General features: G+C 39.0%; 1 protein-coding gene across 4 annotated transcripts in view; it reads right to left on the reverse strand.

Annotated features, from left to right (window-relative positions):
* FHIP2A (FHF complex subunit HOOK interacting protein 2A) overlaps positions 1-14,200 on the reverse strand; it is a 38,879-nt gene that overhangs the window by 17,599 nt on the left and 7,080 nt on the right. For 2 of the 4 annotated variants that reach the window (XM_058188287.1, XM_058188288.1), the window contains 4 exons: positions 14,013-14,182; positions 12,519-12,623; positions 9,076-9,198; positions 2,742-2,780 (listed from right to left, as the gene is read on the reverse strand). In XM_058188287.1, the coding sequence (XP_058044270.1) occupies positions 2,742-2,780; positions 9,076-9,198; positions 12,519-12,623; positions 14,013-14,182 (437 nt within the window). Of the gene's footprint in view, positions 1-2,741; positions 2,781-9,075; positions 9,199-9,846; positions 9,970-12,518; positions 12,624-14,012; positions 14,183-14,200 lie in introns of all 4 variants that reach the window. The other 2 variants (XM_058188291.1, XM_058188290.1) reach the window with 2 other exon arrangements.

Below are 14,200 nucleotides of genomic sequence, written 5' to 3' on the forward strand. Positions count from 1 at the left end.
ATGCAATACTCTACATATCCTTCCAAATGAAAGTAGACATTTATGATATGCAAGGAATCTTCTAATATTAATTCAAAAGAAATCCAAAAGAATTTAGTTTAAGACCTCAACTCACTTTATTATTCTGAGTTCTAAGAAGGGTTTTAGATGTTAATCTAGTCATGCTTCTAATAGCACACATTTAAAAGAAAAAAAATTGTTATTGGAATTAGGAAATCTGTACTTATCACTATACAAAATTCTGAAAACCTTTCCAAAGGCTGCCCTATTTAAAGTGGAAACACTTTGAATACTTTACTTTTGCCAAAAGATCTGCTTCTGATTTGTGAGTGATAAGACAGTTTCAAAGTTCCAGTTTTTGCCAGTTTAAAAAAATCCTTAAGAACTATGGTAGTGGATCAGAGCTTGCTTTCTGTATTTGGCAATATGGCACACTTATAAAGCTTGCATAAATAATTGTGTAATTGTTATCCTTGAGTAATATGTTATTTTGGAAGCACATGCAATATTCCGTGCATTACAGAAATAAACATAAAATTAAGACTAAAATGTAATTACAACATAATTATGTTCTATTATGAACGTAAGGGATAAAAAAGAGTACTACTGCATAGAAGCCTACTCTTTGCCAGAAAATGTTTTACTATAAAAAGGCATATATACACTTTCTAAAGAATACTGTAGATTTCTTTGTTTTTGAAAATGAAATTGACTCATGCATGGCATCATTTTAACATTCATGGATTCAGCTTTGCTAAAATGACATATGGAGAACTAAGACCAAATTTTAGTATTGTATGTAACTTCACAATATAGGTATTTAAGTTTTCAATGCTTCTTTTAAATAGGCCTCAGGCTTGAGCACAGCTGTGATGTAAAATTGTTAATGTTAGTCTTCACCTAAAAAGATGTAATTGCAGAAAGAACCAACCTGACAAATAGTGGCAAAGACTTGATGACTATGCCTAAATTAGGAACGGAAAACCTAGTATAGCCCATAATTTTGTACTATAATTTTAAAAGCTTCAGCACCATGACATTGGTGTTTTATGGAATTCGTTGCCCCCCAAAATTACATGGGACCATGTTTCTTCTACTATTAAGAAACAGTCTGTTTTCTCTGGAAATTGGGGGGGGGGGAGAAAGTAAGGTATTTCAATGTGGTGTCTGTTCCTTTATTACTGTTAATGGGTTTCAGTAAGAGATGATTTATGAATCACACTATGCAAAACAATCAAAATTCACTGATTTGTTCATGCAGTTCTGAAGCCCACCTGCTCACCTGCCTCGAAGAAATGTGTAGGACAGGGCCTGGAATCACCTATTAGGAAAGTTTAATGAAATAGGCTGTATGCTTTCTGATTCAAGAGCATCATCACCAAGGGACTTCACTACCAGACCACTGGGGATAGCAAGAGCAAGCAACAGTTTGCTGAACTTAACAGAAAGAAAAAAGCCAACTCAGTTCAGCAGCAAAAGGTGTGTAGAAAGCATCTTGTCAAACAAACAAACAAATGCCACATAAAAAGCCCAACTACTTAATTGTGGTAATGAAAACATAAAAACAAATGTAATCATACACACACTGTCAGGATACATATGCTGCTCCTTTTTTCTTTTCATACTATTGGTCACAAAATCATGGAACAAAGATATTTGAAAATACAACCACATAATTGCATAGGACAGAAGGCATTGTTTATCACAAAAAGTACCGCACTGAGAAATGCAGCAGTGTTATCCATATTCCAGTGGTTTAATATGGCCACATAAATCTGCAAATAATGGCAATTATAATTACCAATTTTCTAAATGCAATTACAGTAAAAGACCCATTTATGGAAAATGTAGCAGCGATTCTAATAAAATTCAGAAGGTGAACTGCTGGCAACTCTCTGCCACTCATTAAAAACCTTCGTATCTTTAGTAGTATTAATTCTATAATTGTTATCCTTGAGTAATATGTTATTTTGGAAGCACATGCAATATTCCGTGCATTACAGAAATAAACATAAAATTAAGACTAAAATGTAATTACAACATAATTATGTTCTATTATGAACGTAAGGGATAAAAAAGAGTACTACTGCATAGAAGCCTACTCTTTGCCAGAAAATGTTTTACTATAAAAAGGCATATATACACTTTCTAAAGAATACTGTAGATTTCTTTGTTTTTGAAAATGAAATTGACTCATGCATGGCATCATTTTAACATTCATGGATTCAGCTTTGCTAAAATGACATATGGAGAACTAAGACCAAATTTTAGTATTGTATGTAACTTCACAATATAGGTATTTAGGTTTTCAATGCTTCTTTTAAATAGGCCTCAGGCTTGAGCACAGCTGTGATGTGAAATTGTTAATGTTAGTCTTCACCTAAAAAGATGTAATTGCAGAAAGAACCAACCTGACAAATAGTGGCAAAGACTTGATGACTATGCCTAAATTAGGAACGGAAAACCTAGTATAGCCCATAATTTTGTACTATAATTTTAAAAGCTTCAGCACCATGACATTGGTGTTTTATGGAATTCGTTGCCCCCCAAAATTACATGGGACCATGTTTCTTCTACTATTAAGAAACAGTCTGTTTTCTCTGGAAATAGGGGGGGGGAGAAAGTAATGTATTTCAATGTGGTGTCTGTTCCTTTAGTAAGAGATGATTTATGAATCACACTATGCAAAACAATCAAAATTCACTGATTTGTTCATGCAGTTCTGAAGCCCACCTGCTCACCTGCCTCGAAGAAATGTGTAGGACAGGGCCTGGAATCACCTATTAGGAAAGTTTAATGAAATAGGCTGTATGCTTTCTGATTCAAGAGCATCATCACCAAGGGACTTCACTACCAGACCACTGGGGATAGCAAGAGCAAGCAACAGTTTGCTGAACTTAACAGAAAGAAAAAAGCCAACTCAGTTCAGCAGCAAAAGGTGTGTAGAAAGCATCTTGTCAAACAAACAAACAAATGCCACATAAAAAGCCCAACTACTTAATTGTGGTAATGAAAACATAAAAACAAATGTAATCATACACACACTGTCAGGATACATATGCTGCTCCTTTTTTCTTTTCATACTATTGGTCACAAAATCATGGAACAAAGATATTTGAAAATACAACCACATAATTGCATAGGACAGAAGGCATTGTTTATCACAAAAAGTACCGCACTGAGAAATGCAGCAGTGTTATCCATATTCCAGTGGTTTAATATGGCCACATAAATCTGCAAATAATGGCAATTATAATTACCAATTTTCTAAATGCAATTACAGTAAAAGACCCATTTATGGAAAATGTAGCAGCGATTCTAATAAAATTCAGAAGGTGAACTGCTGGCAACTCTCTGCCACTCATTAAAAACCTTCGTATCTTCAGTAGTATTAATTCTATAGATGTCTACTCAGAAATATTGAATAAATTCAGTTGGAGATACTTCCAAGTATAAACATACAATCCAAATTTGTAAGATTCTCTCAAGATTACAAGTCTTTGCTCCGTGCTATGACTTTTCATTGGGTTGATGTACTATTTATGGAAATAGTGAACTACTATAGACAGACTCTAATCCATTTGGGCTGTTAAACTTTTAAACCAAATTCAGTTTATACATTAGGTATGAAGAGCAGGGTAAGATGCAATTCTTCATGTATCAAACAATCAAACCTTCTATCACCATGGATATCTTGAAATCACTGGATATATATTGGCAAGCCTGAGCAGTCTGGTTAAATTGTTTCCATAATTTCATGTTTGTTTGTTTTTGTTCAATTTATTTGCCACCTATCTTGCCATGGGGCTACTCTAGGCAGTTTACGACATAAAAAGGATAAAATGAAAAGAGTGTAAACAAAAGAGAATATCTAGATTACTTCAATCCACTCTATAAGGTTTTGTCCTTGAACACCACCCAGAAGCACCAAATGGTCCAGAATGCAGCAGCAAGCACAGTAGAGAGGGGCCCTAGGTTTGTCCATTTAAAACTTCACTGGCTTCCAGTTTCTTTCCTAGTGCAGTGAGCTTCACTGGCTTCCAGTTTCTTTCCTGGTGGAATTCAAGGTGCTGTTCATCACCTTTAATGCCCTATACGGTACAGGGCCAGGTTATTTGCAGAATATCTGCCTGACATTCATTAGGCCTCCATCCATTTAGCCTTCCATAAGGCTGTAAATACCTACTTTTTAATCAAACATTGGAAGAAGATAATCAGATAATCAAACTGATTTGGCACCAGGTTTTTGTTCTTTTTCATGCTTTAAATATTTGATGTTCTAAACAGTTGAGTTTTACAGCTTTAATATGATTTTATATGTCTTAATTTTTGATTGGAGGCCATCCAAAGTTTGCTGAAAGATGGGTGGCTATATAAATGTTTAAATAAAAAAATTAAATAAATAAATAAGCTATATATCTTATTTGTGATATTATAAACTAATTTAAATTCCAAATTATGTCCAAAGCAGCTGAGCCCAGGGTATGGAGAATTAAATATTCAGCACTACTGTAACTTCAGACAATCATGAACAAGTGGTCAATAAGCAGCAACTATAACATGACATTGTCATATTAGTTTTGACTGATGTAAATATGGGGGAATGGTTTTGTTTTTTTTAGTTTTATTTAATACTGAACTATTTATAAATAAAGGTGAGATTAAATATTTAAATAAATAATATTAAATGCAATAATTATTTAAAAACCAGCAGCCTCTTAACAAGATTCACCCTCAATTTATTAGCCCTAATCATGCCATTACAATGTCCAAACAGAACTTAGCTCTGATGCAACTGACTTCCTGATTATTTTACTAAACAATTTTGTACTGATATTAAACACATGATACAAAATGGATCCCTTGGACACTCCATATACCTTAGTAATGGAACTGAGCAAAATTCCCAAATTCTCAATATTTTGATTCCAACTATGACCCAACTATGAGTCCAACAATATATTACTGATTGAGATATCCAGAAGTACCTGGCTACATTTTCACATTTCTCTCTTTCAGCAGATCAGTTATACGGATAATCAACATGATGCTGCTTCCAACCTCTTAATTTAAAGGATGCTGAAATGGTTCTAGATAATCTGTTTCTTCCAAAAACAACAGCTAACCAACTACCTTTCTCAAAATACCTCAAGTTCATATATATCTGGAACTAGTTCATAATAAGCTATCCTTCTGTCTTCTTGAAAACGATCTCACAATTTTATTGGTAATTTTATTTTATTACCAATAAAATTTCAACTCCTACCCTCAAAACGACGCTATAGAGCACTGCACACCAGAACAACTAGACACAAGAACAGTTTTTTCCCGAAGGCCATCACTCTGCTAAACAAATAATTCCCTCAACACTGTCAGACTATTTACTGAATCTGCACTACTATTAATCGTTTCATAGTTCCCATCACCAATCTCTTTCCACTTATGACTGTATGACTATAACTTGTTGCTGGCAATCCTTATGATTTATATTGATATATTGATCATCAATTGTGTTGTAAATGTTGTACCTTGATGAACGTATCTTTTCTTTTATGTACACTGAGAGCATATGCACCAAGACAAATTCCTTGTGTGTCCAATCACACTTGGCCAATAAAATTCTATTCTATTCTATTCTATTCTATTCTATTCTATTATGCATCTAATTAATATTTATTAGTCACAACAGAATCAAGCTATAAATTGTGAGGGATTTCAGTTCACACTAACTGGAACTATTCCCAAAACACCGAATTGGCAGCACTTTATCTTCCATAAGTGTTATAATTGCATGTCCAAGTCCATGCAGACATACTTTTCTCAAAAGTGTTTAGCAAAATTATAATAGAAGAGATGAATCTCCAGCACTAATTCTGTTTCACTAGAATAATTCTGTTCAGCAACCTCTCAAGGATGAAATTGTCCTCTTTGGTTTAGGCCACCCTTTCCAGGTAGGCCAGGCTGGAAATACAACCAAATGAGCTAATTCTACCTTAGGCTACATTAACAGAATCTTGCCAGTCTTATAATGAAAATCTACTGCTGTTTCTTTTACAGTCTGAGAAGTTAGGCAGGTTCCCTTTTGGGTCTCTCCCTCTGTGCATATTATGCAATTGAGTTATGTCATCTCTTATCTGATCATTCCCTAGGCAGTACCTCTTCCTATATCCCAAGGTCATTCTCACACACAACTACAGTTTAAAGCTCCCACACAGTGCAAAACAGCAATTTACTCAAGGCAGTCAAGGAAAGGAATGTAAATCAAAACAGTATCTGGAAAAGAAACCTTGTCTGAGCAATTTTGCTTTTAACAGGAGCATGCAGAAGAGTAATCAAAATCCAATCCAAAGTTCACGGAGCCAAGTTAGGTTTGTCAGCCAGTCCAAGATCAGAGTTTCATGAACAAGATTCACAAGAATGATACACCAAAGGAGGAAATCAGACAGTTGTTTTTAATAAAGTAACACAGATAAAGCTGCCTTTTAAATTAGGTTGCAGACAGTTATCTTTAATCAAAGTGTTACTCCCCTGTTTGACGAGAAGCCTCATTGAGCACCTTTGCTCTGTTCTCTGCTCTACTCTCTGAATCTGAGAGCTTGGAAGCTGAAGCCAACAGTTCCAGCCATTCTCATGATGCCTCTGTTCAATCAGCCTCACGTGATTCCTGACTTAAGAGTCTATTGAAGCTGATATTCCACATGTTTGTTTAGAGCAGCTTCTTAAGAATCCGAGTCCTGGATCATGGCACTATCTTCTTCCCCAGAACTCTGTCCAACTTAGATGGAAGCTTATGCTTCTGGAAGTATTGTTTATGGAAATAACATATCAGAGATGGAGCATGAACCTGGAATGCATCCTCACCACCATTCCTCTGGGCCATTTCTCTAGTCCAGGGGTGTCAAAGTAAAGGCCCATGAGCTGGATGCGGCCCACAGCGTGCTTAAATCCAGCCTGGAAGTATCAGAGGTGGTCTCTGGCGGCTAAAACAGGCTGTGTGCCTCATTTTCACACTCCATCGCTTCCTGCAGCACTCTATTGGCTGAAAACACCCCAAAAATGGGCCCGAAACAGCCAGCAGAGTGCTGCAGGATGCCGGGAGGGTGAAAATGAGGAGCAGGGGGGCCGCAGATGGACTCCCCGTGCCCCATTTTGGCTGGTAGGGTGCTGGAACATCCCCCCCCCGCTGCCCTGCAGAGGAGAACTATAATGCTGATTTGGCCCTTGAAAAAATCCGCTCTAGTCCATCAAGCAATGTAATCAGTGTTGATACCTATGGAAGTCCAAAATATGTGCCACCTCATATTTGGGGTCATTATTTACTCTGATAAGTGGTGGAGGCAGAGGATTTGAATAATGAAACATTGGAGCATCAAGTGCCAACAATGATCTATGGAAGTTGTGTACTTTATTTGATGCAGGCAGTTTAATATGATGGGTTAATGGGTTACTCATATCTTTAATAAGGAAAGAACTAGATGGCCTAGTTTTTAGATAGGTGCTTGGTAGAAATCCAAACCAAGTCTCCAACTAATGAGGTAGCTACAGGTTATTGATATTGATCAGTGTCTATATGATTTTTTTGCTTCCCATAGATGAAGAACTTGGTGGATTGCCTTCAGTTTCTGCAAGCATTGTCTGCATATGTAATTGATTACATAGTGGAAACCATAAGAAAAAAATCAAAGGTGGAAACCATAATTAATAAGAATTGTGTTTTTTGTGTAGAGATGTGTAGTGCATTGTTTTAGGCACATTACTCTGAAGCCAGAAATTTAGTCCAATTGTTGTGGTGGTAATTTGCATACAGTAGCATGAGAGAATTGGCTTTCCTGGAACTTTTTTTGATCAGCAGCAAACAGGGTATGAAACAACATATTGCTCTACTTCTATCTTGTGATGTGACCACCAGAAATCTCTAGCCATCAAGTGCAAAGTCTTAAAGGGACCAAAATGCTCTGATGGTGGGCTGTCATAGCATAGATTGAGAACAGTAACCTCCAAAGTTCCAATGAGAGCTCAACATTGAAAGAATAAGACATTTTGATCCAATATCATGGGGGAGGTTATTATAGATGGCTTCAATTTCCTTCTGATAGGTCTGGGCAATAGCAGGTAAAGCAAGACTGTTCTTGTAGCACTTGAAGTATACAGTGGAACATTGGAAGCAGCAAATTTTTCTGGAGATATAATAGCAGCAGCTATTATAGTAGCAGCAGCTATTATAGTAGCAGCAGCTATTATAGTAGCAGCAGCTATTATAGTAGCAGCAGCTATTATAGTAGCAGCAGCTGACAGTCAATGTCTGAGTGTTTGTATTATAGCTTCCTGGATTCCAGCTTATTTTGGCTGATAGGAATCTAAATAATTTTAAAGTTAAAACAGGAGTACAGCAACCACTGGATTTGTCTTTGGTTCAGCTTCCTGGATGTTTGAAGATGCTGGTGGTTAATGTATATGGCCTCTTCTAGCAGATATTACCAACTTCATATGTGGCTTCAGTTGCTAACAGTTCTTTATCCAAGATGGTGTAATTTTTTTCAGCTATGATAAGTTTGATAAGTAGCACTCCCAGGAGAATAGAATGAAGGAGTGTATCTACCACGAGCAACAGCACTCCCAGGGCTACATCATAGGCATCAGTCCCTATGACAAAAGGCCGTGATGGAACTGGATGATAAACGGTGGGCTGAGAGATGAAAGCAATTTTTTTTCTTTTGAGGAATACACAACCATCAATAACCTGGACCAAGTAGGTATGTGGTCCAAAAGTGATTGGCTGTTACTACTGGTTTGATTAAGAAATTCTCTACTTATAGCAATGGGATTGATGACATAATCTCAGTCCCTAAGGATGAAGCTTAACTGCCTTAAGGTTCAATTTTTTTTATTTATGTTTGTTTATTTAAAAGATTTATATGGCTGCCCACCTTAAATAACTCTGAGTGAATTACCAGCAAAACTTTTGAAATCAAGAGGAAATTATGAGTACACACACTAATCTAGTATTGTTTTTCCATGCAAATCCACTCTTTCTAAAGATTTTCAGTAAAAGCACACAGCAATGGATTAACTTACTTCAAGAAAAAAGTTAACCAGGTATGGATCTTGTTTCAACTTTGAACATACTGTGCAGAGAAACTGGATTTCTTCATTTTCTGTAGGTGTTGCAAGAACTTCACCACAGAGTCTTATTAATTTCTGTTGGGGAAAAAAAAGGAAATAATATTTTATTTATTTAATCAAATTTAATCAAATTTAATCAAATTTGGCGCCTGATGAACCCAGAGAGGTTCCTGACAGAGCTTGGGCCGTTTCCTGAGGGTCTTACCCATGGCACGGCTGAGGAACTAGTCGCGGCCTGGGAACAGGCCGCGGCTGGGGCTTTAGACCGTGTCGTGCCTTTGCGGCCTCTGACCCGGCGCAGATCTCAACCAGCTCCCTGGTTCTCCGAGGAGCTGAGGGAGATGAAAGCAATTTTTTTTCTTTTGAGGAATACACAACCATCAATAACCTGGACCAAGTAGGTATGTGGTCCAAAAGTGATTGGCTGTTACTACTGGTTTGATTAAGAAATTCTCTACTTATAGCAATGGGATTGATGACATAATCTCAGTCCCTAAGGTTGAAGCTTAACTGCCTTAAGGTTCAAATTTTTTTATTTATGTTTGTTTATTTAAAAGATTTATATGGCTGCCCATCTTAAATAACTCTGAGTGAATTACCAGCAAAACTTTTGAAATCAAGAGGAAATTATGAGTACACACACTAATCTAGTATTGTTTTTCCATGCAAATCCACTCTTTCTAAAGATTTTCAGTAAAAGCACACAGCAATGGATTAACTTACTTCAAGAAAAAAGTTAACCAGGTATGGATCTTGTTTCAACTTTGAACATACTGTGCAGAGAAACTGGATTTCTTCATTTTCTGTAGGTGTTGCAAGAACTTCACCACACAATCTTATTAATTTCTGTTGGGAAAAAAAAAGGAAATAATATTTTATTTATTTAATCAAATTTAATCAAATTTAATCAAATTTGGCGCCTGATGGACCCGGAGAGGTTCCAGAGGGAGCTTGGGCCGTTTCCTGAGGGTCTTACCCATGGCACGGGCTGAGGAACTAGTCGTGGCCTGGGAACAGGCCGCGGCTGGGGCTTTAGACCGTGTCGTGCCTTTGCGGCCTCTGACCCGGCGCAGATCTCAACCAGCTCCTTGGTTCTCCGAGGAGCTGAGGGAGATGAAACGCCAGAGAAGACGCCTAGAGAGTTTCTGGAGGTCCAATCATTCAGAGGCTGATCGGACACTAGTTAGGTCCTATAGTAGGACTACCTAGTGGCTCTGAGGGAAGCGAGATGTTGCTACGTCTCCTGTCTCATAGCGTCAGCAGATAACCGCCCGGCCACCCTGTTTCAGGTGACCCGCTCTCTCCTTCAACAGGGAGAGCGGGATGACCCGTTGCAGGGACGTGCCGAGGAGTTTAGTGGTTATCTATACGATAAAATCGTTCAGCTTCGGGACGGTCTGGATCAAAATTGGGTGGATCCAGGTGAGATGTCGGAGGGCTGTCTTGTTGAGACTGTTTGGGATGAGTTTGACCCTGTGGCTCCCGAGGATATGGACAGGTTGCTGGGGAGGTTGAACGCCACCACATGTTTACTGGACCCGTGCCCCTCCTGGTTGGTACTGGCCACACAGGAGGTGACACGAGGCTGGCTCCAGGGGATTACGAACGCTTCTTTGTTGGAGGGGATCTTTCCGGCCGCCTTGAAAGAGGCGGTGGTGAGACCTCTCCTCAAGAAGCCTTCCCTGGACCCAGCTGTATTAGGTAATTATCGTCCGGTCTCCAACCTTCGCTTTGCAGCGAAGGTTGTAGAGAGTGTGGTGGCATGTCAATTCCCTCGGTACCTGGATGAAACTATCTATCTAGACCCGTTCCAGTCCGGCTTCCGGCCCGGTTATAGCACTGAGATGGCTTTGGTCGCGTTGGTTGATGATCTCTGGAGGGCCAGGGACAGGGGTTATTCCTCTGCCTTGGTCCTATTAGACCTCTCAGCGGCTTTCGATACCATCGACCATGGTATCTTGCTGCACCGGTTGGAGGGATTGGGGGTGGGAGGCACCGTTTATCGGTGGTTCTCCTCCTATTTCTCTGATCGGTCGCAGACGGTGTTGACAGGAGGGCAGAGGTCAATCCCGAGGCGCCTCACTAGTGGGGTGCCGCAGGGGTCGATCCTCTCACCCCTCCTGTTCAACATCTATATGAAGCCGCTGGGTGAGATCATCAGTGGTTTCGGTGTGAGGTATCAACTGTACGCTGATGATACTCAGCTGTACTTTTCCACACCGGGCCACCCCAATGAAGCTATCGAAGTGCTGTCCCGGTGTCTGGAAGCCGTACGGGTCTGGATGGTGAGAAACAGGCTCAAGCTCAATCCCTCCAAGACAGAGTGGCTGTGGATGCCGGCACCCCGGTACAGTCAGCTGCAACCGCGGCTGACTGTTGGGGGCGAGTCATTGGCCCCAATGGAGAGGGTGCGCAACTTGGGCGTTCTCCTGGATGGTCGGCTGTCTTTTGAAGACCACTTGACGGCCGTCTCCAGGAGAGCTTTTTACCAGGTTCGCCTGGTCCGCCAGTTGCGCCCCTTTCTAGACCGGGATGCCCTATGCACAGTCACTCATGCCCTTGTGACATCTCGTCTGGATTACTGCAATTGTCTCTACATGGGGCTCCCCTTGAAGAGCACCCGGAGGCTCCAGTTGGTCCAGAATGCGGCTGCGCGGGTGATAGAGGGAGCCCCTCGTGGCTCCCATGTGACACCTCTCCTGCGCAGACTGCACTGGCTACCTGTGGCCTTTCGGGTGCGCTTCAAGGTTTTGGTAATTATCTTTAAAGCGCTCCATGGCATTGGGCCAGGATATTTACGGGACCGTCTACTGCCACCGATTGCCTCCCACCGACCCGTTCGCTCTCACAGGGAGGGACTCCTCAGGGTGCCGTCAGCTAGGCAGTGCCGGCTGGCGACGCCCAGGGGAAGGACCTTTTCTGTGGGGGCTCCCGCCCTCTGGAACGAACTTCCCCCAGGACTACGTCAACTTCCTGACCTTCGAACCTTTCGCCGCGAGCTTAAGACACATCTTTTCATCTGCGCAGGACTGGATTAGGATTTAAAATTTTTAATTTGGTTTTAATGGGGTTTTTATTATTCTATTGGGGTTTTAATATTCAGTCGTATGTAATACGTTTTTTAATTGGGGTTTTAATTTGTATTTATGTATATTTTTACATGGCTGTTAACCGCCCTGGGTCCTTCGGGAGATAGGGCGGTATATAAATTTGATTAAATAAATAAATAAATAAAAATTTTAAAATCAGACTTCCTTTTTATTAAAAGTAACAATTACTACTGATTCTTTTGTAGAATCATACTGTAGATGTCCTTAAAATAAAAAAAGCACAAATGTATTTAATTATCAAACAATGTATTTTCAAATGTGCCGTTTTTGAAATTAATCCAATACCTGTACAGGTCTGTGTACATTTATGTGTGGAAGAAGAGGTTGCTGTATTCTTCCCAGAAGTTTAGTATAAAAAGATAAAACCTGCTGTTTCATGCCTGGAGGACACTAGGAAAAAAAGGAATAAAAATTAAAAATTATATGAAAGCTGAGGAAATAATTATTTTCAATATTTATTTGTATATGTATAGCTTTAGTTGATAAGCTTCTGATATTACAGAGCGCTTTATTTTTTAACTTGTAGTATTGAGCTTTTCTGAATCCTATGTTGATTGAAAGGTGGTAACAAATATTTAACAGAATAAATATTCTGTTTCCCTGAAAATAAGACCCTGTCTTTTATTTTTTTGAACCCTGAAGTAAGCACTTGGCCTTATTTTCGAGGTGGTCTTATTATTTTGGGGCACGTGGAGCAAGACAGGGCTCCTCTTGCTGTTTTACCTGATTTCCAGCTCTGTCTTACTAACCCAAACCAGAGGAAATAGCAGGGACCGGCTGCGCATGCGTTTAAATATTTTTGGGGATGGTCTTACTTTTGGGGGCGGGTTTATTTTCAGGGAAGGTCTTATTTCTGTGGAAACACAGTACTACACAGAATACTAAATTAATTTTATAACAAACAGAACAATACATTTTATAACAAATAGAACACAATTACAATATTTAAGAAAACTGAATCCTCATAATACATCTTACACAGCAGGGTCAAACATGTAACACCTGTTGGAAATACCTTAAAATAAATATATATTACCTACAATTGTTGATCCTCATGACATGTAGCTTCTTTAAAGATTCCCAGCAGGTGCTATGTGGTTGCCCATCTGGATTCTAAATCACATTTTTCCACCTGAATTGATCTCTGCCCAGACCTCTTTTGTACATACCAGCATTTTAAACTAACAATGATACCTGAGCCCCGTACATAGGCATGGCTGCATTGATTGTATGGAAAGCAACCAATATGGTTTAGGTGTGACTTATTGAACATATAATTAGCATTTGTGGACCTAAAACTGAGACGATGAGGCCATGTATGCTGACATTTTCCCAGCAGCATTATCACACATTGGGGTGGGGTGGGGGCTACAATGAAAGCAACATCACAGAAAGGATGGTGATTTGCCTTTAAAGCTGTCCTGTGCAGTTTTGATGAGATTTAAACATCAGATCAATCACAAATTTATAATTTCAATAAAAACTAACATAAACTGGGCAATAAGAAAACAGGGTTGAATAACTCAGGAACAAACCCCTTCAGAGTTCAATATTTTTCAATCTGCCCAACTTGCGAGACTTTTACATATGTCATCATTTTCATGTGTTTATGCATGTTTCTAACTTTCAGTAGTAACATCTTCCTAAATTATCATTTCCAAGGTATTATTTCTTGTTCAAGAAGACTGGAAGAACATGAAGATTTAACATGTGTTAAATAAATACAATTACATCTAATCATAAGATCTGGCCTTTATTGATAAAATCTGATAAACTTACATCAGCCTTGCCCAAGGTATATAAAGTTTCCAAAATTTTGTGATGTAACAGATATTCCATACAAGGACCTGTTTCTCCAGATTCCCTTTCATTTTCTTCTTGAACCAAAATGTCCAACATCTGTTCCAGATGTGATGGAATATTGGTATCAGTCACAGGAGCTTTGTCATCTACAGAAAGCATTTACA

The sequence above is a fragment of the Ahaetulla prasina genome, chromosome 6, assembly GCF_028640845.1.
Source record: "Ahaetulla prasina isolate Xishuangbanna chromosome 6, ASM2864084v1, whole genome shotgun sequence".
Classification (NCBI taxonomy): domain Eukaryota; kingdom Metazoa; phylum Chordata; class Lepidosauria; order Squamata; family Colubridae; genus Ahaetulla; species Ahaetulla prasina.